The 23454-nt window shown below is 36.5% G+C and overlaps 1 protein-coding gene across 1 annotated transcript in view; it reads right to left on the bottom strand.

Annotated features, from left to right (window-relative positions):
* Positions 1 to 7391: 7391 nt before the first annotated feature.
* Positions 7392 to 23454, bottom strand: part of APO2 (APO RNA-binding protein (DUF794)) — an 89369-nt gene continuing 73306 nt past the window's right edge. The window contains exons 2-3 of the mRNA XM_089828628.1: positions 8737 to 9110; positions 7392 to 8602 (exon numbers count right to left, since the gene is read on the bottom strand). Coding sequence (XP_089684754.1) covers positions 7771 to 8602; positions 8737 to 9110 — 1206 coding nt within the window. The 3' untranslated portion in view covers positions 7392 to 7770. The remainder of the gene's footprint in view (positions 8603 to 8736; positions 9111 to 23454) is intronic.

The following is a 23454-nucleotide window of genomic DNA, read 5'->3' as shown; positions in this document are numbered from 1 at the left end:
AATGTACTAATATCATTTTATGTATAAAAAGAAAGTGAGAGTGTAGAGATCGTGTTTGTGGTGTTGACGGATCATGAATCAAGGAGTGTAATTCAAAGAAGAAGTTAATTTGCACATGAGGAAGAAGTGTAAGCTCAATTGGATTTGTACAAGCAAGGAATTAGTGTTATTTATCATATCATCCTACTTGTTGTTTTCTAACAATTATAGCAAGCTAAATCCTTTAATCAGCTAGACCCTAATCAATCTTTATTGTAAATCCTTTACTAGGCTGACATTTTAGCTAGTGTTTGAAGTCCTTTTACAAGGTTACTCTTAACAAGGTAAACATTGTAATAGGTCTAAAGGAAAATTCCTTAACTAGGTGGCTCCTAATAGGGTCATTTCTTAACATGACTTATTGTAAGCTCCTAATAGGGCTAAACTCTTAACCAAACACACTTTAGAAGAGTGCATTCACATTGGCATCAATCCCACTATAATTTTCACCCAAATTGGGTTTTCACAAGAAAAATCCCTATGTCATGTGTTGAATGTGTTTGGATGGTTATTTCTTATTGCAAGTTTCATTGCAAGTAAACATTCTTTATTTGCATACATGTGTTGAAGGTTTTAAGAATAAGTTTTATCACACCTATTTTTTTATTTGTGTTAGATTATTGATTCAAACCCCTCCCCTATAATCTTAGGGCCTAATTATTCCAATAGACCTACGAACCCCCATTAATGCTTTCAAAATGGCTTTTTGTTATGCTCTTGGTTGCCACATGCTTGTGAAATATGGATTTAATAGTAGTGGATGTGGGAAGTTCAAACAAGGGATGCAAGTAATTCCATTGGGAAATGATAACATGAACATACTTATGGATTAGGATTTAATCCTTACTAGCACTCAAAACCTATTACTTTGAATGTTAATCACATTTGTCTTGGACCTTTATGACTTGTGAATCCTCACTTGGTTGATTACAATCAAAAATCCTCTTTTGATACCTTTACTATCGATGATGCTTTAGTTGATTTCTTGGGGACATATGACGATTCTCCCTCCTTTCACTATAACAGGAGAAAACATTATTGCCTTGATGCTAAAGCATATTTTATGAATGGAGTGAATATTAAGAATCATTCCAATTCTCCTTTGCCCATGGATGTTTCCTCAAAACATAAGCTTTTAATTAATGACACCATTGATGTGCAAATGAATCTTAATGACCCTAATTGAGGAGGAATGTGCACAACACACTTCACTTCTTGAACTCCTTGACATTTGGGCTTGGATTTATTTCCAATATGTTAGGTATTGACCCTAAGATTATCACTTGTAACATTTTATTGCCCCTAATGCTAAACCTATCAAAACAAAAGATAAACAAAATGAATCCTAGGATTGCTCTTGTGGTCAAATCTAAGAAAAGTTTCATGATTCCAATTTCATTTGACCTATAGATTATTCTCCTTCACTTTCAAATATTATGGTTGTATCCAAGAGTAGGAATAAGGGTCAAATGTGTACAGATTTTTGCAATCTACACAAAGTTTCCTTGTAAGATGATTTTCCCCTTCTGAATATTGATATGATAGTGGATTCTCTAATAGACCATACTTATCAATTGATGAGCTCAAGTGACTTTCTAATGAATGGTTCACAAGGCATGACACTTGGTGAAGGTTTTGCAAATGGGGATGCAAGCAGAGTGGGTTTACCTATGGAGAAATCTTTGTAGTTAAGTGCGCTCGATATGGAGTATTGCTAGGAAGAGTGACCTCCCAGAAAGTCCCAACACTTCACCTCTGTGAGCATCACCTAGATCCGATGAGTGCTAAGCATTCCATTTACTCTCATGAGAGATGGATTTGTATGTAAATCACTACTCATGATACATGGTTCTATGAGTTTAACTCAGAACTACACTATTAAATCCTAATAGCATTATCACAATTTGACTTGATGTGGAAAATAAATCCTACTTATCAATTGATGAGCTCAAGGGGCTTTCTAATGAACGGTTCATAAGGCACAACACTTGGTGAAGGTTTTGCAAATGGGGTTGCAAGAATTGTGGGTTTAACCATGGAGGAAACTCTATAGTTAAGCATGCTTGAGCTAGAGTAGTACTAGGAAGGGTGACCTCTTGGGAAGTCTTGGTGCTTCACCTTTGTGAGCATTGTCTAGATCCAATAAGTGCTAAGTGTTCCATTTATTCTCATGAGAGATGGATTTCTGTGTGAATCACTACTCATGATACATGGGTCAATGAGTTTGACTCAAAAACCACACAATTAAATCTTGATAGCAATATCACAATTAGACTTGTAAAAAATAACTCCTACTTATCAATTGATGAGCTCAAGGGGTTTTCTAATGAATGGTTCATAAGGCACAACACTTGGTGAAGGTTTTGCAAATAGGGTTGCAAGCAGAATTGGTTTAGCCATGGAGGAAACTATGTAGTTAAGTGTGCTTGAGCTGGAGTAGTAGTGGGATGGGTGACCTCCTGGGAAGTCTCAATGCTTCACCTCTATGAGCATCACCTAGATCCAATGAGTGCTAAGTGTTCCATTTATTCTCATGAGATGGATTTTTGTTTGAATCACTATGTATGATACATGGGTCAATGAGTTTGGCTCAAAAACTATACAATTAAATCCTAATAGCAATATCACAATTTGACTTACTATGGAAAATAACTCCTACATATCAACTGATGAGCTCAATGGGCTTTCTAATGAATGGTTCATAAGGCACAACACTTGGTGAAGGTTTTGCAAATGGGGTAGCAAGCAAAGTGGGTTTAACCATGGAGAAAACTTTGTAGTTACACATGCTTGAGTTGAAGTAGTACTGGGATGGGTGACCTTTCAGGAAGTCTTGGTGCTTCACCTCTGTGAGCATCATCTAGATCAGATGGGTGCTAAGTGTTCCATTTATTCTCATGACAGATGGATTTGTGTGTGAATCACTACTCATGATACATGATTCAATGAGTTTGACTCAAAAACTATACAGTTAAATCCTGATAGCATTATCATAATTTGACTTGCTATGGAAAATAAATCCTACTTATCAATTGATGAGCTTAAGGGGATTTCTAATGAATGGTTCATAAGGCACAATACTTGGTGAAGGTTTTACAAATGGGATTGCAAGTAGAGTGGGTTTAACCATGGAGGAAACTATGTAGTTAAGCGCATTTGAGCTAGAGTAGTGTTAGGATGGGTGACCTCCCAGGAAGTTCAAATGCTTCATCTTTGTGAGCATCACCTAGATCTAATGAGTGCTAAGTGTTCCATTTATTCTCATGAGAGATGGATTTGTGTGTTAATCGCTACTCATGATACATGGGTCTAGGAGTTTGACTCAAAACTACATAGTTAAATCCTAATAGCATTATCGCAATTTGACTTGTGGAAAATAACTCCTACTTATCGATTGATGAGCTCAAGGGAATTTCTAATGAATAGTTCATAAGGAACAACACTTGGTAAGGTTTTGCAAATGGGGTTGCAAGAAAAGTGGGTATAACCGGAGGAAACTTTGTACTTAAGCACGCTCGAGTTGGAGCAGTACCAGGATGGGTGACCTTCTGGGTAGTCTCGATGCTTCACTTAGATCCAATGAATGCTAAGTGTTCCATTTACTCTCATGAGAGATGGATTGTGTTTGAATCATTACTCATGGTATATGGGCCAATGAGTTTGACTTGAAAACTACATAATTAAATCCCGATAGCAATATCACATTTTGACTTGTTGTGGAAAATTATTCTTACTTATCAATTGATGAGCTCAAGGGGCTTTCTAATGAATGGTTCATAAGGCACAACACTTGGTGAAGGTTTTGCACATGGGGTTGCAAGCAGAGTGGGTTTAACCATCGATGAAACTCTATAGTTAAGTGCACTCAAGTTGGAGTAGTACTAGGATGGGTGACCTTCTGGGAAGTCTCAGTGCTTCACCTATGTAAGGATCACCTAGATCAAATGGGTGCTAAGTGTCTGTAACAAATCGGATTTTCATAACAAAATAAAGGCAATCTAGAAAGAGTTTTCCTCAACAAATTATTGAACAAATATATTGAATTCCTTTTCATGGGACATCAACTGCTTTTAACTACCAACGATTAACTGAAATAACAAAGCTCAACTAAAATAACTATATCAATGATCAACTATAATATCTACAATAACAATTAACTAAATTAAGTATAACAATGATTAACTAAAATAACTATAATAATGATTAACTAAAATAACTGTAACAATGATTAACTGTAATAACTATAATAACAATTAACTAAAATAATTGTAACAATGATCAACTATAATAACTGAAATAACGAATTACTAACTTTCCATACATATAAGTAAAGAAAATGCTTAACATACAAGAAATCTCTGGTGAGTCTTTAGTTGGTTGTGCAAGCCTCGACTTTTGGTAAGAGGAGAAGCATTGACTTATGCTTAACCTCCCAACTTCGGACCATATTTATCCCCACACAATCTATTGAATAGAAAGACCCTCCCTACCCCGGGATCAAGCTTGGGATACTTTTAGTCCAACCACCTAAGCATTCTGGTGTTTAGAATGCCCACACAGTTATGGATGGACATGTTTGAATAACTGGCTTTATTGACATCAAGTGATCATAGATGGCAAACATGCCTTAAAACGACCTTGGCCAAGGTTTTCTGATGGGTTCAATGACCCAATCACCACTGCTCAACTTGACAATAGGGGAACAATAATATGGACGAGCATGATCTATTAAATGAAATTAATTTAATTTTTTTTTATTCATATTTGACTTTTATTACCATGTCATTACAGATTCCATCTCACCTCTTCACCTTTTCCATGGCTATATAGCTGGTGAGTCCTAGGTGCTTGAATCTCAGAGCAATCACTCTACGTGTTGATTTTCAACCGATTCATGAATATTACATGTTTCCAATTTAACACAATCTGTGAGTAAAAGAACGTGTTCTTAAAGACTTGCAGAAAGAATATCATTTATTCTATCTATCAATGGCATAAATAAATTATGATTCCATGTCATGGATACTTGGCTTTTATTTATCATAAACAACTCCTTAAAGAGGGTCTAACCAATGATACTTAAGCATGATAAATATAAACTCCAGCTTACTGCTATGGTAATCGGAATGTGGTATCAACTGATAATGAAACTTATAGAAATATTTGGAATATGATTGACCATATAACTTTGGTATAATCTGGAAAAGATTGGAGTCTTGCTAGACGCTAATGATTCAGCTCTTCCTGAAATGATCTCCAAGCGCAAACTCGGTGTGAATTATAATCACATCTTCAGCAAAGAAAAAAATAATACAAGGCAAAATGTGAAAGAGATTGGCAATGTTTATAATGCAGAGGTATCGGATGGTATCTGCAGAGGTATCGGGTGGTAAAAAGAATGGAGATCGAGTGATGGAAAAGGAAGTTGAGTGATGAGAAGGAAGTTAGATGAGTTATATCTCATCCATCTATCTCGACCTCATGATATATGAAGGTTATATGACTCTTTGGCTTTCAAGAAGTCGTAACATAAAAAAAAGAGTCTTGGCTCTTGGACGCCAAATAAATATGCCAAGTGTTCATTCAGTTTCTAGCAAGAAAAAAATGAATAAATATGGAAAATGATTTGAAAGTTATAAATCGAAAATAATTATAATTTATATCTATCTATTTGTACGTAGATATACTTATGAGGTGGCATCATAATATTATAAAAATAATATTATGGTGTCACTTTATTCTTATATCTATGTATACGTACATAGGTATATATTATAATGATGTGGTGGAAAGATCAAAAAAAACTTGAGGTATGTATTATTTTTAATTAAATTAATTTATGTTTTAAAATGTTTATTTAATAGCTCATGCGGGTCCATCAATTGTATCTTGAAGATCAAGTTGCTAAGTCCTTACCAAGGCAATTTAAGGTCATACCTGTCAACCTAATAATTGGACTAAGCTAGTATCCCATTATGTTGATCTCATTTAGCAATGCTCCCCACCCCCCCACTTCATCTTCACCTGCAATCACCCATACAATATTTCCATGATAATTTCGTAATAACATTTAATATAGATAAAGAATTTAATTATTGACCATAGTTCCAAAATCAAAGAACTGCTAAACATCACATGACAAATAATGGATAACGACTATCTTCATTAAACAATTAACATAATGAATACAGTGGATATATTTAACTACCTTCTTCACATGATTATGAAATAAAATTCGTTTAATCTAACAGCTATAAATAAATTTAAAATTAGGTCAAAATTTGGGATGTAATAGTGTCCCATTTATTCTCATGATACATGTGTCAATGAGTTTGACTCAAAAACTACATAGTTAACTCCTGATAGCAATATCCCAACACAAAACCATACTTTATTATCATTCATGGATGGTATTTCTATATATAATCAAACTTTGATTCCCCCTAATGATCAATATAAGACTACTTTCATTACACCTTAGGGAATCTTTTGTTGGATAGCCATGGCTTCTGGTTTAAAGAATGTGGGTACTACCTATCAATGTGCTATGACACTAATCTTCCATGATTACATTCATAAAATCCTTGAAGACTATGTTGATTATATTCTTGCTAAGTCCATTAAGCGACATGATCGCGTGCCCATACTTTGGAAGATTTTTGAAGGCATATAACATTATAACATGTGCTTGAATCCTATACAATATGCTTTTGGTGTTGACTGTGGAAAACTTCTTGGACCTATCATTTCTAATCGAGGCATGGAAGTGGATATAGAGGAAATTGATGTCATGGTTAATATTTCATCTCCTTGAAATATTTCACAACTTCAAAGTTTAGAAGGAAAAATACAAACTATTTGTAAGTTTCTATCAAATCTTGCAGATCATACATTTCTCTTCACTTCTTTGTTACAGAAGGATATTAATTTCTCTCAGAATGATGATTGTAAGCACATGTTCGAGCAATTCAAAGAGTATCTTGCTAATACTCCAATCTCACAACCAACTCAACCTAACCAACCTTTCTTTCTTTACACTTCAGCTTCTCCAAGTGCATTAAGTGTGGTGTTAGCCCAACATGATGATAATGGAAAGAGTGACCTGTACATTACATCAATCGTACTTTGGTTGATTATGAAACACGCGCAAAAAAAATGGTTCCAAACATAATTGTATGAGAAAAGCAAAGAATGGCACTCCAATTTCAGAGCCATAAAGCAATAGTGAATGGCCTAACCTTGTCAGTTGTTGAATCTATACAAATGGCTTCGAAGCTCACATCCCAATTAAGGTAAAATCAACTACCCAAATAATATAATCAATCTTAAGAAAATCGAGAACCCAACAAACATTAACATATAATTCAAGTCTTGATGCAGGCAATAAATAAGAATTCCAAATGGACTTTGTTACATCAAGAACTGCTCATGCATCATAAAATGCATCAACAGAAACTTCTTTTAAGACGACTGAATTTTACTTTAACTCAACTTCTTGGTCATACTAACAACCATTAATGTTTGCCCTGAGCTTAGCCTATGATTCCACAATTATTTCTCATTCTCCAACCACAAGAAAGAGAATAAAGGAACTCTTTGATTGGCATGATCACAAGAATTATCTTGGTGTGAAAGTGCTTCCTTATATTACAAGAATTTTTATTTCTTAGTAAATTGAGGAATCTATTTAACTAGAATGAACTTGCCTGTCAAGCTCTTAGAGAAAAGAACTCACGCAACCATTTCTACTTCTTGGGAGTCTGGAATCACAATATCCAGTCTCATCATGGGTTTGTACTCTTCAGGTGTAGCGGCCCCTGCCTGCACACAAAGCTCCACAATAGCTGGTGCCTGACCATAGAATCTCTTCAGCTCATTCCTCAAAGGAGGTCCTTGTGGATCAGGAACATGCCAAACATATTTTGGAGGTATCAGATCATCAATAGTTGCTGTCTGCCAGCCATGCATTCCATCACGCTGTTGATGTTTATATGCCCCACAAAGCCGAGCTCTGTGCCCAAATGGACCAACGTGCACTTCTGGGCAATAACCACAAACCTTTACAGGATATTTTTTCATCAGTTTATTAGCTCCCTGTCTCATGGTAAACCATGCTTGAAGGGTTTCTTCTGCTAAATTCTTAATTTCCTCTGAAGATGGACATGCTGTGCTTGTTTGTTGGTTTGGCTCATATAGATCTAATACTTCTGTTGATTCTCCTTTCTGCATATCATTGAACGCTTCATCTTCATTGGGATCAACCATTTCCTTATTAAAATAATATATAGGTTCCACCCTCCTCCTAGTTGGATACTGAGGTAGATCTAAACCTGCTTGAATGCAAAGCTCCACAACTGATGGTATCCTCTCTATTGAAAACCTTTCTTCATGAGTCACACGCCTTCCAAGACGATCAAATAGATGAAATGATTCAAGAGGGACAAGAATGTCTTCAATGTGAGAATTTGCCCATTCATGACGGGAGTTCCGAGCCCCAAAATTGTAACCGTGACAAGTTTTAAAATGATGACCAACAGGACCAATGTGCACTTCTGAGCAGTGTCTGCATTACAAGTACAAACTTACTACAGAAACAAAGCTATAGATAATAAAGAATAGTAGTATTCCTGATTTATAAAGATTAGCTCAATCTGAATGCAAGATATTCAACTTGAACCCAATGTTAGAATATTTTACCTGCAAGAATGGACATGCACCACTTTAAGCAATTGTGAAATACCATTTACTAATCTTCCTCTTGCTTCAAAAACTTGATGGGCAATTGGGATAAGCCCTTGAACTAATAACCCATTTCTTGGAGGCCCAAGAGGTTTCTTTTGCTTTCCCTTATTTTTCTTTTGTCTTTCCCTTGCAGCACGCCTCAGTTCTCTCACAGGAACTGGAAATGGTTTCTTTTTAGTTATTGGCAGGGAATGTGGAAGGTCCACATTTTGGGGATATTCCCCTGTAATCACTATTTTTTTACAGGTCTGACGAACCTTTGAACTCAATGACCCAAGGAGTACAAGTCCTAATGTAATAATTTGGGAATTGTTTGATATGCCCCACTTCTGTGAAAGAAGAACACGTGAGACTATGTTCAACAACAATGCTTAAATGAAAAGTACAAAGAACAAAAATATGAAGATAACATACCATCTAAAGGCATTACAATATTAAAGCCAGGTTTAAGTATTTTAACTAGTATAAGTCTCTTGCTTCAAAAGAAATTTAATGGATAAAACCTAATTTTGAAATGATAACATGCGGAAATAAAATAAACTCAAAGCCCATGTGATCAAGTTTACAAGTCAACATTAATTAATCCTATTCCTATCCTGCTTGAACCAACTAGACCTTTTAAGCCTGTGCTCTGAGCATATTACAGAAAGGACATTCTGAGAATTTTCAAGTCCCATAGGCATATTTGCCAGTGAACTGCCCTCATAAAAGCTGTGGATTCTTCCCCACTTTCAATGGTTAGGTTTTCAGCTATCACTTCCCTTTCTAGAAAGTGAAGTAGCCTGAAATGTATATTGGATGATGCACTTTAATCAAGCAGGGGTTTTACGTTAGTAGTTTTCTTTGTGTTTGACCTCAGCTTCCACAAGTCTTTATCCCTCCTCTGAAGTCGTAACGAGAAAGAACAGGAACAGTAGAAGGCTGATGACATGGGATTACACACCTGGCCATATAAAACAAATGGCACATTTTTGCTTGATGTAGGTGAGAGACAGTAATAAAATTGTTTGTGCTGGAGATGATATGTAGAATGCTCGTAATGGATCATATAGAAGATCATGATGATGATCTTGTAGATGTTGCCCACATATAGCTGTGTCATAAACTTTCCCTCAAAAAAGTGCGTTATAACATTACTTGCTGGAATTGTTCGGAAGATGCAACATTCCAGTGAATTTCAAAGACCACAGCAAACCCAAGGATGCATTCCATTACTTGAAAATCGCTATGAAATTTTCAAATTAAATTGTACATACCCATCAAATTAAAGACTGTAATGGTGATTCAAGGAAAATTATCCACTTTTTTTCTGTACATCTTTTGCATCTTCAGATTTTGATCAGGTACTTAATCAGAGCATGTTGACAGAACATGCACCAGCAGCTAAAGAACAAGCAGTGGGAGCTAATGCCCATGCAGTAGCAATGAAAAAAACAGCAGAAAATGGAAGACATAAGATAAGTAGGAGGATAGGAATTGTAAACAGAAATTGACAATAGTCGAAGGCAAATGAAATATAAGTAATGCAAGGAAGAAAGCCACGGCAGCACATGCAAGAAAAAACTTACGAACCACAAGTGGACAGAATTTTAAAAAAACAGGTGATGATTAAACTGGGGTTTCCGTCTTTCATCAGCAGAATAGGAAAAGTGACTTAACATTTGAAATGTCTCTAAGGAGACATACTGCAGCTGGATTTGGAGAGTGCTGCAGCCCTACATAACTGTTGTTGTTGGGGTTATCCTTGTTTGTTTCATCGTGTTCTTCTGTAAAATTATTGCATACTAAAGCTCAGTATCATGATTAACACTTTGTTGCTTGTCCTATTTTAAGCCAAGTTTGTCATTTCTAGCATTTCCATGGAGACTCTGGACAATTTGCCATGATCATGCGTGAAAGAGAAAACTCAGGGAGTCGTGTTTCAAGGCCTAAACCTTGTCTAGAATGTGGACAATTTTCTGTGGTCATGTGTGAAAAAGAAAGACTGGAAGAATCATGGATCAAGGCCTAACGCTTGTCTAACTGTATTTCAGCCTGAGAGAGACAATGATCCAACTCTTTGGCTGAGCCAAAATTGTACCAAGTGACTGTAACATGACTAAGAATAGTTCATGTAACATAGTACTGTTCATGTAGCATAAGCACTAGAGAAGCATACTTTTAAAGGGCTTATCACAGCAACAAGGCATGACGTGTGCACCTGAGATGGCAGAGATCGGACTAAGGCATGCCTACAGGGAAAGAACAGACAAATTTAAAAGTTTCACCTAGGTATCAAAAGAGTCAAGGACTCCTGAAAAGCACCCAGATGTTCCATTTTAAGATGGACGAAGGTCTATAAGTATAAATGCATGTTTTTCAACTGGCTGCCATCATTAAAGTGGCTAAGATAGGTTGCTCATGAGCCTGACATGTATAAAACTATGTTTTGTATTGATGTGATGAATCATAGCACGTGCTTCATCAAATTTTGCCAGTTTCAAGTGGTAAAAACCTTCTAAATATGTGATTCCCACTAAGAAGATTTATACTTAGTTTCCAAGTGGCTAAGATAGTCAAAGAGTGTGCTTGCAGATGTTGTGAACTTTAAGTGGCAGTTATGGAGGAAAGCATGACTAGGAAGATCATATCAAGTTGAAAGTGCCTGCAACACTCAAAGGAGCACACCAACTGGGGAAATAGACAAGTTTATTTGGCAACAGTCTTCATAAAGAGCACCTAACAGGATTGGAGTTCTTGAGGACAGATGAGAATGGCATCAAAGGGCTCATCAGGCACCAGGATTTTCTGTGTATGCAAGTTTTATCTGTTTAAGGCAGCACGTTATATTTCTTCCTGTTGCTTTTGATCAGTTTTTAACAATTTATGAGAGGTTTTTATAAGATCTACACCATCTTGCAAGCACCGTGATCGCTTAAGATACCTTTCTGCTAATTTTAGATCACTAGGAATTTTCAAGGGAATTCTGAATAAAAATTTGCACATTTTGAGAAACTCGGCTAGGATTTTGCTAATCTTACACAATGCATTCCACAGTTTACTCCTGCCTAGTGTTCAAAGGAAGCTTCTCAAACGCAGATTCTGACCATACAGAAGCAGTGCTTGGCAGTCATTCAGACGTTATATGGCAGCCATGGTTGCAGTCATCAATAAGATAGGAGGGCTGCCGAAGTTTATGAAACTCTGATCATGGCTGCTTTTTCAGATTTAGAATGAAGAAAAAAATAGTTGGTCTGTATGACCTTAGGATTCAAGAAGACTTCATATTTTCATGTGTGTTTGTCTACACACACACACACATTAATATAGGATTATCATTTTCTACACTCTTAGTCTGAGGCTGATTTTCATGAAAAACGATATGTCTTGTGAAGGCTCTAGTCATTTACAAGGCCTTGAGTTTAAGAGCACTAGATATAACAGTCTCTGACTCTCTACACAAGGCATCAACTTCATGGTTAGAAGGGTAGGGTTCCAAGCTTCTTTAGAAGATCTTCCAAGTCTGGTAGCAAAGAGTACTGTCAATCATTAAAAAAAATCATCTATTAGAATGCCAATTTTCAGCTGTTGCTTTTACTTAAATGTTATATTGAACAAGGTGTTAAGAACTCAAAAGTCTGGAAGAACTGTTTTAGTCAGCTTTGTTTTGGATAATTTAAAATTTTACATTGTAAAGTTCTTTCTCACCGGTTTTTTCAGTGGCTTTTAGCCTTTTGCTTCAAATAATTTTTTTTAGCATAAAGTATTTATTGTTTATTATCCTAGTTCCTAAATTTTGGTATAAGTTCTTGATGCACAATTTTTTTCAACGATAATTGATGCAATACTTAAACTACTGAAATTATTGCTCAAGTGAACCTGGAAGATTCTTCTGTTCATGTGTGTGTTAAATCTATCTTGTATTTCAAATAGATAAAGTAGATAATATCAAGCTTTGTATTAATATTATCTATCTATCTAGGTTACAACTTTGTATGCAACTTAGCAGTGTTATTCTTGGAGCTTTCTGTGCATCATTCGTTAGAAGTCAGAACTATCATTAGCAACATAAGAATTTCAGTCTCTAACAAAAATCACAAATCTGCAAGAACTATTATTCCTTTAAAATATTGGTCCTGACTTCTTGGATTCTACCATAGTTATCTAGATGCTGGCATCTTAATTCTTGGTGCTCATCTCCTGTACTAAAAATACATAACCATCTTACAAACCCATATGGAGATGTCTCTAGACATTGAGATGCTTCATATTAAGTTTATTTTCTATCACTCTACATTTCCTAGAAGCATCACTTGAAATTTGGAAATCAACCAATACAGATTTCCTAGAAATAAATTACATTAGTTTTTCCTCAAATGCTGACACATGGTTGAAAAAAGAAATACATTAATAGACTCACGATATTGCTATCAGAATTCAATTGTTTAGTTCTGTTCTTGAGTCGAACTCATTGACCTGTGTTTCATGAGTAGTGGTTCACAAGAACCATTCTCTCAGGAGATTGAATAGTACACTTAGCACTCCTTGCATCTACCTTCTGCTCACAAAGGTGAAGCATTGGGCCTTCCCAGGAGCTCACTCATCTCTCAATATTTTGTATTTTGCTCCTTTCTTCTTTGCTTTGGCTTTATCTGTTCAATTTTCTTGTCAGCTTAATTTCTTCTCTAAGTTCCCTAAGTTTCTTGCTATCTCCTTTCAACATGGATGTTAATGGTATTAAAGTATTTAGCTCAATTACCAGGTACCCTCCCTAGGCCCTGTGCACCCCACTAGGTTCACCAAATTATGGTGCATACCTAGGAAATTTTTATTAAAAACTATCATCTCATATATTTAAATTTATATTAAGAATTAATATCATTTCATTTATATTAGTGTTTTGTTGATAATTATCCTTTAATATATATAAAAAATTAATATTATTTTACTTTGTTTTTTTATTTACTTGTAAATATGTAATATTAAAATTTAATAGTCAAACAATTTCAAATAGTTAAATTAAGTTTTCAAACATACCAACTTACTATAGATATTATTTGACTTTAGTATTCATAAAATATAATTTTGTGAATATGTTTACCATCAAATGTTGTTTGTTTTACAATTCTACGTATTTCTTTAAATTTTTTGTATATATTTACACTTGCACACATGTACCTAAGGGCGAAACGTTTTTGCCCATACCCATATACTAAATTCTTCTACCTATACCTATGCCCATATCCATATTGGAAACTAAGGTAATTAAGATAACTATCTAATTATCTAATTAGGTCATTTATTACTTTATTCACTTTAAGCTAAACATAAGAATGTTTTTTTATTGTATTGAGCTATATTTAAGACATGTTAGCTCATTCATTATGAGGTGGACACTTGTCAAACTCTTTTAATCCTCTCCTAAGGTTTTCATCTAGGATTTCATCTGTATACTTTTATAAGCATTTATTGTATTCATTGTAATCCAATCTAGTTACAAGTTAATCTCAATATCAAATTCCTCTGTGGATTAATTCTCTTCTGCATTGCATCAACCGCGGTTTCTTCTCTTTAGATGTGTTAGGCATTTTGGCTGCAAGTAATTTCTAGAAGTTGTGGCAACTCCAACATGGTATTAGAGCACTAAATCTATGACTTGTCCATTTTATGAGACATCTGACTTTGAGGAGAAAAATCAAATCATACTAGAGAACAATAATTTTAGTGTTTTCTTCATAGCTAGAAAAATACATTTGGATGCTCGTTGCCAAAATTTGTCAATTCTTGCAAGAAAATCTAAAAAGAAAGCAAAAAGCAAAAGAAAACAAGATACATTTTTCTGTAAAACTTTGACAAAAAGTATTTAAGGGTTTTGTTCAAAGCCCTAATAAACCATTTGAGTATGTATTAGATTTTGCATGCACAAAATAAGTTTTATCAGCATCAGATCAGAAGGGTCATGTTTGTAGGTTATCAGCTGGCAAAATTTAGCTTGTTTTTTTTTCCCATAAGTTTTGCATACAATGATCAAAATTGAGCAAATGAGATTTCATTGGAAAGATGGTTCTAAGCACTTTTGTAGTAGTGGAAGTTTTATCTTTGGATTCCGCTTCACATTTCTTTAATCCCTGGTCAAAGTCAAGTTTTTTTATTTCTACTTCCAAGCTCATATTTTCATTAGTATCTCCAACTTTCATAATTCTTATGGAACTCAAAAGGTAATCCAAAGCTCCTCAGATCCATATATTCATGTTTTCTAGTATCTGCCCCGAGTACATTTTATTCATATCTTTTTTTTTCACATTTTGATCAACTAATTGGACACTTTGGCACTTGGAAATGGCTTGTTTGCATGAGATTTCATCATTAGATCTGCCTTAACATGTACTGAGATTATTTGGGTCTAATTTTACCATTTTGAGTTATCATGGGATTTTTTTTAATTCATCCCATTATTGTCATCTTGGCAAAGGCTAATTATGAGTCTCGGCAAAATGGCATCTTAACATAATTCAAGTGGCTAGATTTTACCTTATTTGTATGGAATCATACCTATACCAGCCACACCAAGGGTAAATCAACTTGGAATATTATCATAGACCATGCTGCAAGATTGATTTGTTTTAGAGTAGATCCTAACATTATTTTCTATATTGGACATTGATTATCCCTCACATATTGGACTAGACTTTGGGAGATGCATGGAGACCCTCATATCTCTCCACAAATTCTTGTAGTGGATCCTCTTATTCCCCTCGCACATTGTCGGTAAACAGATTTGTCATTGTGAATGTTTTGTTCATAATAAGCATGTTGGCCCTATAAGTAGTGACAACCATGACAACAACTAGAGATATTGAATCCAATCATGATCAAATTGCAACCTTCTGCATTTGAGAGGCAGAGCTCCTTCGTATGAAGAAGGTATTTGTATTTTGAGTACTTTTCACCTGAAAGTACAAAAAGGAGACAAGACAAAACTAAAGAAAATGGTTGACATAAACCCCAACAATAGACATATGAATACTAGTTCAGAATCATAATGTAGAAAGATTACAAAGTGGTAACAAAATGCAACGATGGAAAAAGAAGGATAGCAGGTCCCGACATTATGAAAAGATGTGCTACTCCAAAACATTCAAATCAAGATATGAAGAAATGAGTGTGTTCCATCCCATCTGTTACATAGATTAGAGAACCTTTAAATTTCACCCTAACATAAGAGACAATTAACTTAACCTACAAAAAAATTAGTAATAATAAATCATGAATACATTTGAGACATGTGAATAAATGCATCCTTCATTAAATCTTTCACAATATTCAAAATCAAAATCCTTATGTACATGATGTAAACCTACAAGTCTATTTTTAGAATCCATCCATTGTATCCCCTATGTTTAAAAGTCCTCCCATAATACAAATGGCCTTGTATTTATAGGCTCACAAAGTAACAACCTTGCAACCACTTCACATAACCACCTTAGCTACCTCATGCAGCTTCTAACTACCTAGTAGTTAGTTGTGCCAACTTCTTAGAATAACTACTTAACCAACCACTTATGATATAGTCACTTAAAATAATCAATTAAGAAACCTAATCAAGATAACTATTTAAGTAACTATTTAGAATAACTACCCTTTTGAAAGAAAGTTAGAATTTCAATTTACCCAACTTCTATAATGACAAAGCCCAGAAGATAGCCTTAGTTAGAATAAGTGACACAAGCCACTTCTACAAAACAATAAGCGAGCACCGGTAATTTCAAAAAGGAGAAAGTTACTATCTGTGTTGGAGCAGTTTTCCATCTTCATCTGCTTCAAATGAACTTGTAATAGCCTTACCGCCTAGTGTGTAGCTTAGTATCTTTATTAGTGACATAGAGAGGTAGCCATTCACCCATAAGAACCTATAAAGAAACACACTTAGATTAAATAAGCCAGATATCCTTTATTGGTGTCTTGCATGTTTTTCAGTTATCTTCAAACACAATTTTCCATTGTAAATACCATATACACCTATCTTCACATTGAGCATCCTCTAAAATAAAGGTGGTCTCCAATCACATAGGATCAACATGTTCTAAATAGCACCTTGATTAATTTCACCAAATCAAATTACTTGTTCTCCAAGTCCCTTCCATGACTTGCCCATGCTGATACACAAAAAGTAGTCCATGGATAACAATATTTGGTATCAATCTAATTTGAAATACGTACCAAAACCCTCATTTTCTGGTAACGGGGTGTTGGAAAATGTTGAACACAATATGCTTGAAAGTTTGTAAAACCACATTTGAGGAATCCATTTTTCACATATTCAGTCGTTCCTGCACTGCACATGATCTTATCTTCTTAGAGTTTTGTGTCAAATCAACTCAGTTGCATCACAATTAAGCCCATATTTTGCATGCATGTTGACCATGATGGTTACAAACTAAATATGTGGCAAGACTTGTCTATTCTTTATGCCTTAGTTTGTTTCCATACATTATTCCAAATCTTTCATCTCAAAAGGATTGGCAAAGGTCCAAGATGTAAAACCCCTCACCTGGCTATAACTTGAGCAATTCCAATTTCTTGACAAACAGAAGTTCGGCATTTTGTCAAACACTTTGCAAGCGTTCATTGTCCTTTGTTTCCAGATTGATAATGATGTCTTGAATTTGTATGTTGGCTTGATTTGCTAGTGTTTGGGATATAAATGCATTTAAAAGAAATACTTGAATGAAATTCTGAAATTAATAATTCAAACTAACCACCGAACTGCATATTTTATTAATGCTGCAAAGTAATATTGAAATCAAACATACTAAACAATTTTCCCAGCACTCTCCAGCTGAATAGATATATATTGCATGTGCTGCAAGATATTTAATTTGAATACAATAGTTTGCATTAAAAATAGAACCTGGTATATAGATTCCACCCACGTGAAGTGCCAGGAAAGGTTTTGCTGCTCCAAACGCAGCCTGGTTATCTACTGGTAACCTCACGTCTCCCCTGTTACAAAAGACACCAACTTCTGATGCTTTCCGTGGGTATTAATATGCCCTGCAATTGATATTTGTGGCCATGTGAATGTGCTTAGATGTTAGACGCAGCTAATGGTGGACTGTGCATTCCAAATTTGGAATCACACGCTGATTTCTTCCACACACAGGCTCTCCCAGACTATTCACAGGTAATGTATGCTTACAAATCTCAATTCCAAATCCACATTACATGCACAACAGTAACTTCCATGTGGATATGCAGGCCAGAAATAATTTAATAATGCAAGACGATTTACTTGGGATGTATCACATGTATTTTGAATTCAGAATTATATAATGTCAAACCCTCATCCTTGAACTCCAAAAATGAACACATTCAGAATTATCAAACCTCTTCTCAGGCACAGTCTGAAACAGTAGATAAGACACAACCAATATTCAGAATACAAATGAATCACTATACCTCAGCAGTGATTTCCAAATGCCAACTTAATCTCAATTCTCTAGATCGAACGCTTGGCCAAATAATTCAAGAAGCAATATATATTTTCAAGATTATTCTCCTTAGCTACAGCAAATACAGTAGGAGATGTTGGCCAATTGTATACTTCAGCACAATTGCCAAGAACTTCTTAGACTTAACCCTTATACTCCAGCAAGAGCACACAATTCAGAATTCAAGAAAGCCACAAAGGCAACAAGAGCAAAATTTATATTCAAGCATGCTTTTCCCAATGAAATGAGCTCTCATTTATAATCTTTCGTTGGTCAAAGTTTCCTAAAAACCTCCACTTCAGAAATTGTGGAAGTTTCCCAAAAAAACTCAACACTCCAAACTTTCCAACATACTTTTTAGAATATCTCTTAATGTCATTATTATAATAATATAAATATCATTATAATAATGCAACTTAATAATTATTGAATAAATAAGAGCTCATGCAATTATTAACCTTATTTACTATAGGTGACGACCAACTGCCAAAGCAACCCATTACACTACCAAAGATAGAAACTACCAAAAATAGACTTACTAAAAATAGTAAGTCCACAACTAGGACCCCCAAAACACCCTATTAGCTCACAAGGGTCGCTATGATGAGCTAACCCCATCAACTACATAGACTTGCCAAAAACAGGGACATTAAACAAGATTTTGTATATCACTGATGCATCATGTGACAAATCTAGATAAATATAATAATGAAAAGCACACACGCCTTGTTTGTGTTCCTCTTTTCCCCATGTATATCAGCATTGTAGTAGTTTTGGGTATAGTTTGTCTATGTTTTTTATGATCTATCAATACCACAAGAACATCTCCATACAAGCAATGCATTCTATGAGATTACATCACTTTGAGTATACATAAAGCTTTTTAACCAATTTTGTTTTGTGTACATGGAGCACTCATTGCATTCAATGAAAAGACTGTTCTTTATAGGAATTTGGTGAGACAAATCAGGTGAATTGTCTATGATACCAATGTTTGTATAAATGGACATCGATCACAGGCCAAATACAACAAGTACAAAGAGAACATTGTCATTTCACCATCCACATATTTTTCCAAAGCTCCCATTTTTGTTTAGTGATAAAGGATGTTGGCAAACTTGTGGCATTCAATCCCTTACTTTGAGTATGCTACCACATTCGGCATGCATGCCCAAGAGAACACATTCTTTGGGGCTTTTTGTCACATATTCATGTTCTTTGTAAATACTTTTGAATTTTGCAAAGTGTCATTTCAAGGTGTTCTACAATGCTTCATTAGAGAAATCATTTCAATTCATTCCTCGAGGTGACATCTATCTTAGGCAAACTAACAAACCATTCTTTGCGATTTCTATGAGTCCACACTTGGTATACGTGTCAGCTATTTCAAAAGAAAAACCCATCCTTTATTCTTGTGATGAATGTCTATAACCGGTAACCAAAGTTCTTGTTCGTGCGCACAAGGAAGAGCTGCAAGTTACACTTGTTTGAAGCTTTGTAAATAGTGTTAAACCTATGGAGCTAATACCCCCCACTAATTGTGGATCATGAGGTGACATCTAAGGATTTTTGTATGTTAATAAGATGCATTTGTGATTGTAACATCTGATGAAGACCCCACATCAGCATGCTTTGATCAATGCCCATACATTGTTCCAAATATTGCATATTTTGTGAGAAGAGAAGATGCCTACATAGGTCGTGGAATTGAACAGGGCACTTTCCATTTGAATTTTCTTGAAACAAAGAATTCATTTTGGTGTCAAAACTATGATTTGCACCTTGCATATATTCTTGCATAGAGTATTTGCATTTGTTTGAAGGTACTAAATCCCCGTAACAAATTTTCTTTCTTCAAATACCTAAATTCATTGCATTACATGTGATCACAAACAAATTGGATCCTTTGTTCAAGACTCCACATTTTTAATGCATTTTAATAACCGATTTGAGAAATTTATTGTTTTGCACATGGTGAGGGTGTTGAGAAATGCTATTTGCAAAACAACTTTGGAGCTTTGTTTATGTTTCCACATTTCTACATCGATGTATTTTCAAAATATTTATTTGAACATATTATGCAATCACTATCTTCCATTTTTTGAGATACATCTTTTACAAACCACGACTTGCCCTATGCTTCTACATTTTGCTTCCATGTCTACCTATTAGTTAACAGACTTGTCTTTTCATAAAGTACCCTTAAGTTGACTCCTGAACACCCAAGTCAAGAAGACAAATATCTGCGACTAGCAGTTGGATAGCTTTGCAATTGAAATACATAAGCGCCCTTTGAATTGTCTTGGGTATAGCTCCTCGTGTGAGATCTCCAATGAATCCACTAAGCTACAAATATGAATGCTTTTAACCCAAAAGCAAGAAAGGCACACAAATATCTACCCATAAACACGGAATAGATGCGAAAGAAAACAAACAACTAAGTTCAAATAAATGGCACAAAGTCCATTTATCCAGACCTTACATTACAAAGAAGACTGTTAGCCAACTGGCTGGTTCCGACGGTGTTTCTGTAGCCGACGGTCCGGCGGTATTTTGTATTCTGTAGTATTTATATCCCGTCCGGGATCATTGTAAAGGATCATTCACTTACTATTGCGAATATTATGCTACTGTTCTGCTGTTACTTTCTGTATGCGTTCATTTACTTTACCCGTACGGTAAACATTTGGCGTTGTTGCCTTATGAATCTGGAAGGTGGGAGGAATGAAGATTAATGCCAAATCAGCTTAACAAGGATCGAAATAAGGCGAAGGGAAAAGATGGAATCCGTATTGCGCAAGAGAATTTAATTCTAGCACAGCAAGCCGAACGCCGACGAAGATTTCAGAGGATTGCCGACGGAAACCGAAGTGCGGAGGAATTGTTGGAGGAGACTCGGCAGCAGGTGGAATTGGTGGAAGAAGCACGGGAGGAGTTCTTGAATTTGTGTTCGCCGAGGGAAGAAAATTCAAACGGGAGAGCATCAACTCGCACGGCTCGCAGTGCCGACGAAGCACGAGCGTGGAGTGACCTCTTCGTCCAGGATAGACTTCCGCGGGAAACAATTTCGGAGGATCCTTCGTCTTCACCAAGGTTTGCAGCTGTCGACACCTCCGGTGTGGGAGACCAATCTGTCGGTGTGGGAGTTCAAACTGACGGTTTGGGAGTGTCGACTGCCGGTGTGGGAGTGCCGACCTCCAGAGTATGGCGGGACCCAAAGAAAAATTACCAAAATTTGAAGGCGATGGTACAGCCGACCCCCTCCGACATTGTAAGACATGTGAGACGATCTGGCGGGCAAATGGAATCACAGATGCCGACGAATGGGCCAGGCAATTTCCGGCAACCCTACGGGGTGTCGTGATTGATTGGTTTTCGGATATGGATCCGCAGAAGCTGGATACATGGGATAACATTAAAAAGGAGTTTTTGGCGGAATTTAAACTCTTACGGGATGATAATGAAATCGTAGCGGAAATTTTCAATACCAAGCAAGGGAAGCACGAAACTGTCCGTGTCTACGCCAGGAGATTGAAAGACTTAATAAACAAAATGGAAAGCAAGCCAGCGGATGGATTGCAGAAAAGGTGGTTTGTGGACGGCCTCCACTCGAAGTTGCGGAGGAAAATGAAAATTGTGCCACCGTCATCATATGTGGACACGTATAACAGAGCACTGGACCTTGAAAGTGCGCAGAAGACAAAAAAGAAGAAAACCAGCTCCTCTGACTCCGATGATGATGAATCCGCTCAGGATGATAGCAGCGACGACGAAGGTAGTAACAAAAATGTTCGTGCCTTACAGAAGGATATGGTTCGAATGATGAAGGAGTTTAAAAATATGCAGAAGGAGCCAAAAAGTAGTGAACTGTGGTGCACGGAATGTAAGACCGACGGTCATACTAAGGGATCATGTCCAAAGAACCAATTCTGTGACATTTGTCAGATCATGGGCCATTCGACAAAGGACTGTCCCTTTAACATGAAAACAAGAGGATCTTCACAGGTGCTTCTCACACAGGAGGCTTCCCCGTCAGGAGGTAACGGAAACACCAACGCAGGCGCTACATCTGGAGGATACAGAAATAATCGGCGTGGACAGAATAACAACAACAATAACAACACCAATACGAGCAGAAGCCAGATTCAGTATGATGCAAACGGACGACCAATTATTCAATGCCGAGCATGTAACTTGTGGGGGCATTTTGCGAGAGAATGTCCAACAGCAAATACACCTCACCTATTGTGCCGATGGTGCGGACCCGGCGATCACGATGACTCAAAATGCCCAAAATCCGGAGTGAACTTAATCACGGTTGGAACCAATGAAGAAGAAGTTTTGGCCATTACGCGGCAACAAGCAAAAGGATATCCGGACCCCGCCAAAGAAAAAAAGAAGTTTGCAGCAGCACGAGCAGAGGTTGGCAAAGTATCTCAAGCAGTAACACCTCCGACCACTGCCGCCACCTCAGCCAGGAATTCCGCCGAACAAAACATAATACGCCAAATTTTGCAAACAGAGGTGCAAGTAAAGGTAAGTGATTTGCTTCTCACCATGCCCCAACTTCGATCTGCTTTTTCAAATATGACAGGGGAAGCAAGCCTTGAGAAGGAAAAGCCACCAGCAGAACCAAGTCGACGGAAAGAAAAGGAAATTGTTACGGGAGGAGAAGACCAGATGTTGTTGGCGCTGACATCGGGTCGGCACCCTGCAGTTGTCAAAATGGGGATACTTGGACATGTTCTCACGGACACCATAGTGGACGGAGGGTCCGGCGTGAATGTATTGCCAGAAGAAACTTGGAGGAAACTTGGACAGCCAACATTATGGCCTCCAAGTTTTCAGCTCCTAACCGCTGATCAACATGGTATTAAACCACTGGGTATTCTCATGGCACAGCCGGTAACCATTGGCACCCAGCCGTTTCTAATGGATTTCGTGGTGATTCCATTGAAAAAGAAAGGTTATGACGCCATCCTAGGCTGCGGTTGGCTTATAGAAGCAAGAGCCCGACACGACTAGAAGAAGAACACTATATCCCTTGAAAGTAAAGGCCGTCGATTCGTCATCGATTTGCATACCCAAATGGTAGGGGAAGAGGCCTTGTCATCCGATTCTGAGGGCGAGGAGGACGGAGGGAGACAACGGATGGAACCAGATCAAGAGGGCGTCCTCCGATTGAACGGGGGAATAACGGATG

The sequence above is a fragment of the Cupressus sempervirens genome, chromosome 5 (assembly GCF_028749045.1).
Source record: "Cupressus sempervirens isolate cs-2001-9-10 chromosome 5, ASM2874904v1, whole genome shotgun sequence".
Taxonomy (NCBI): domain Eukaryota; kingdom Viridiplantae; phylum Streptophyta; class Pinopsida; order Cupressales; family Cupressaceae; genus Cupressus; species Cupressus sempervirens.
Note: the sequence above shows the minus strand (reverse complement) of the source record. Positions and strands in the feature narration are given on the sequence as shown.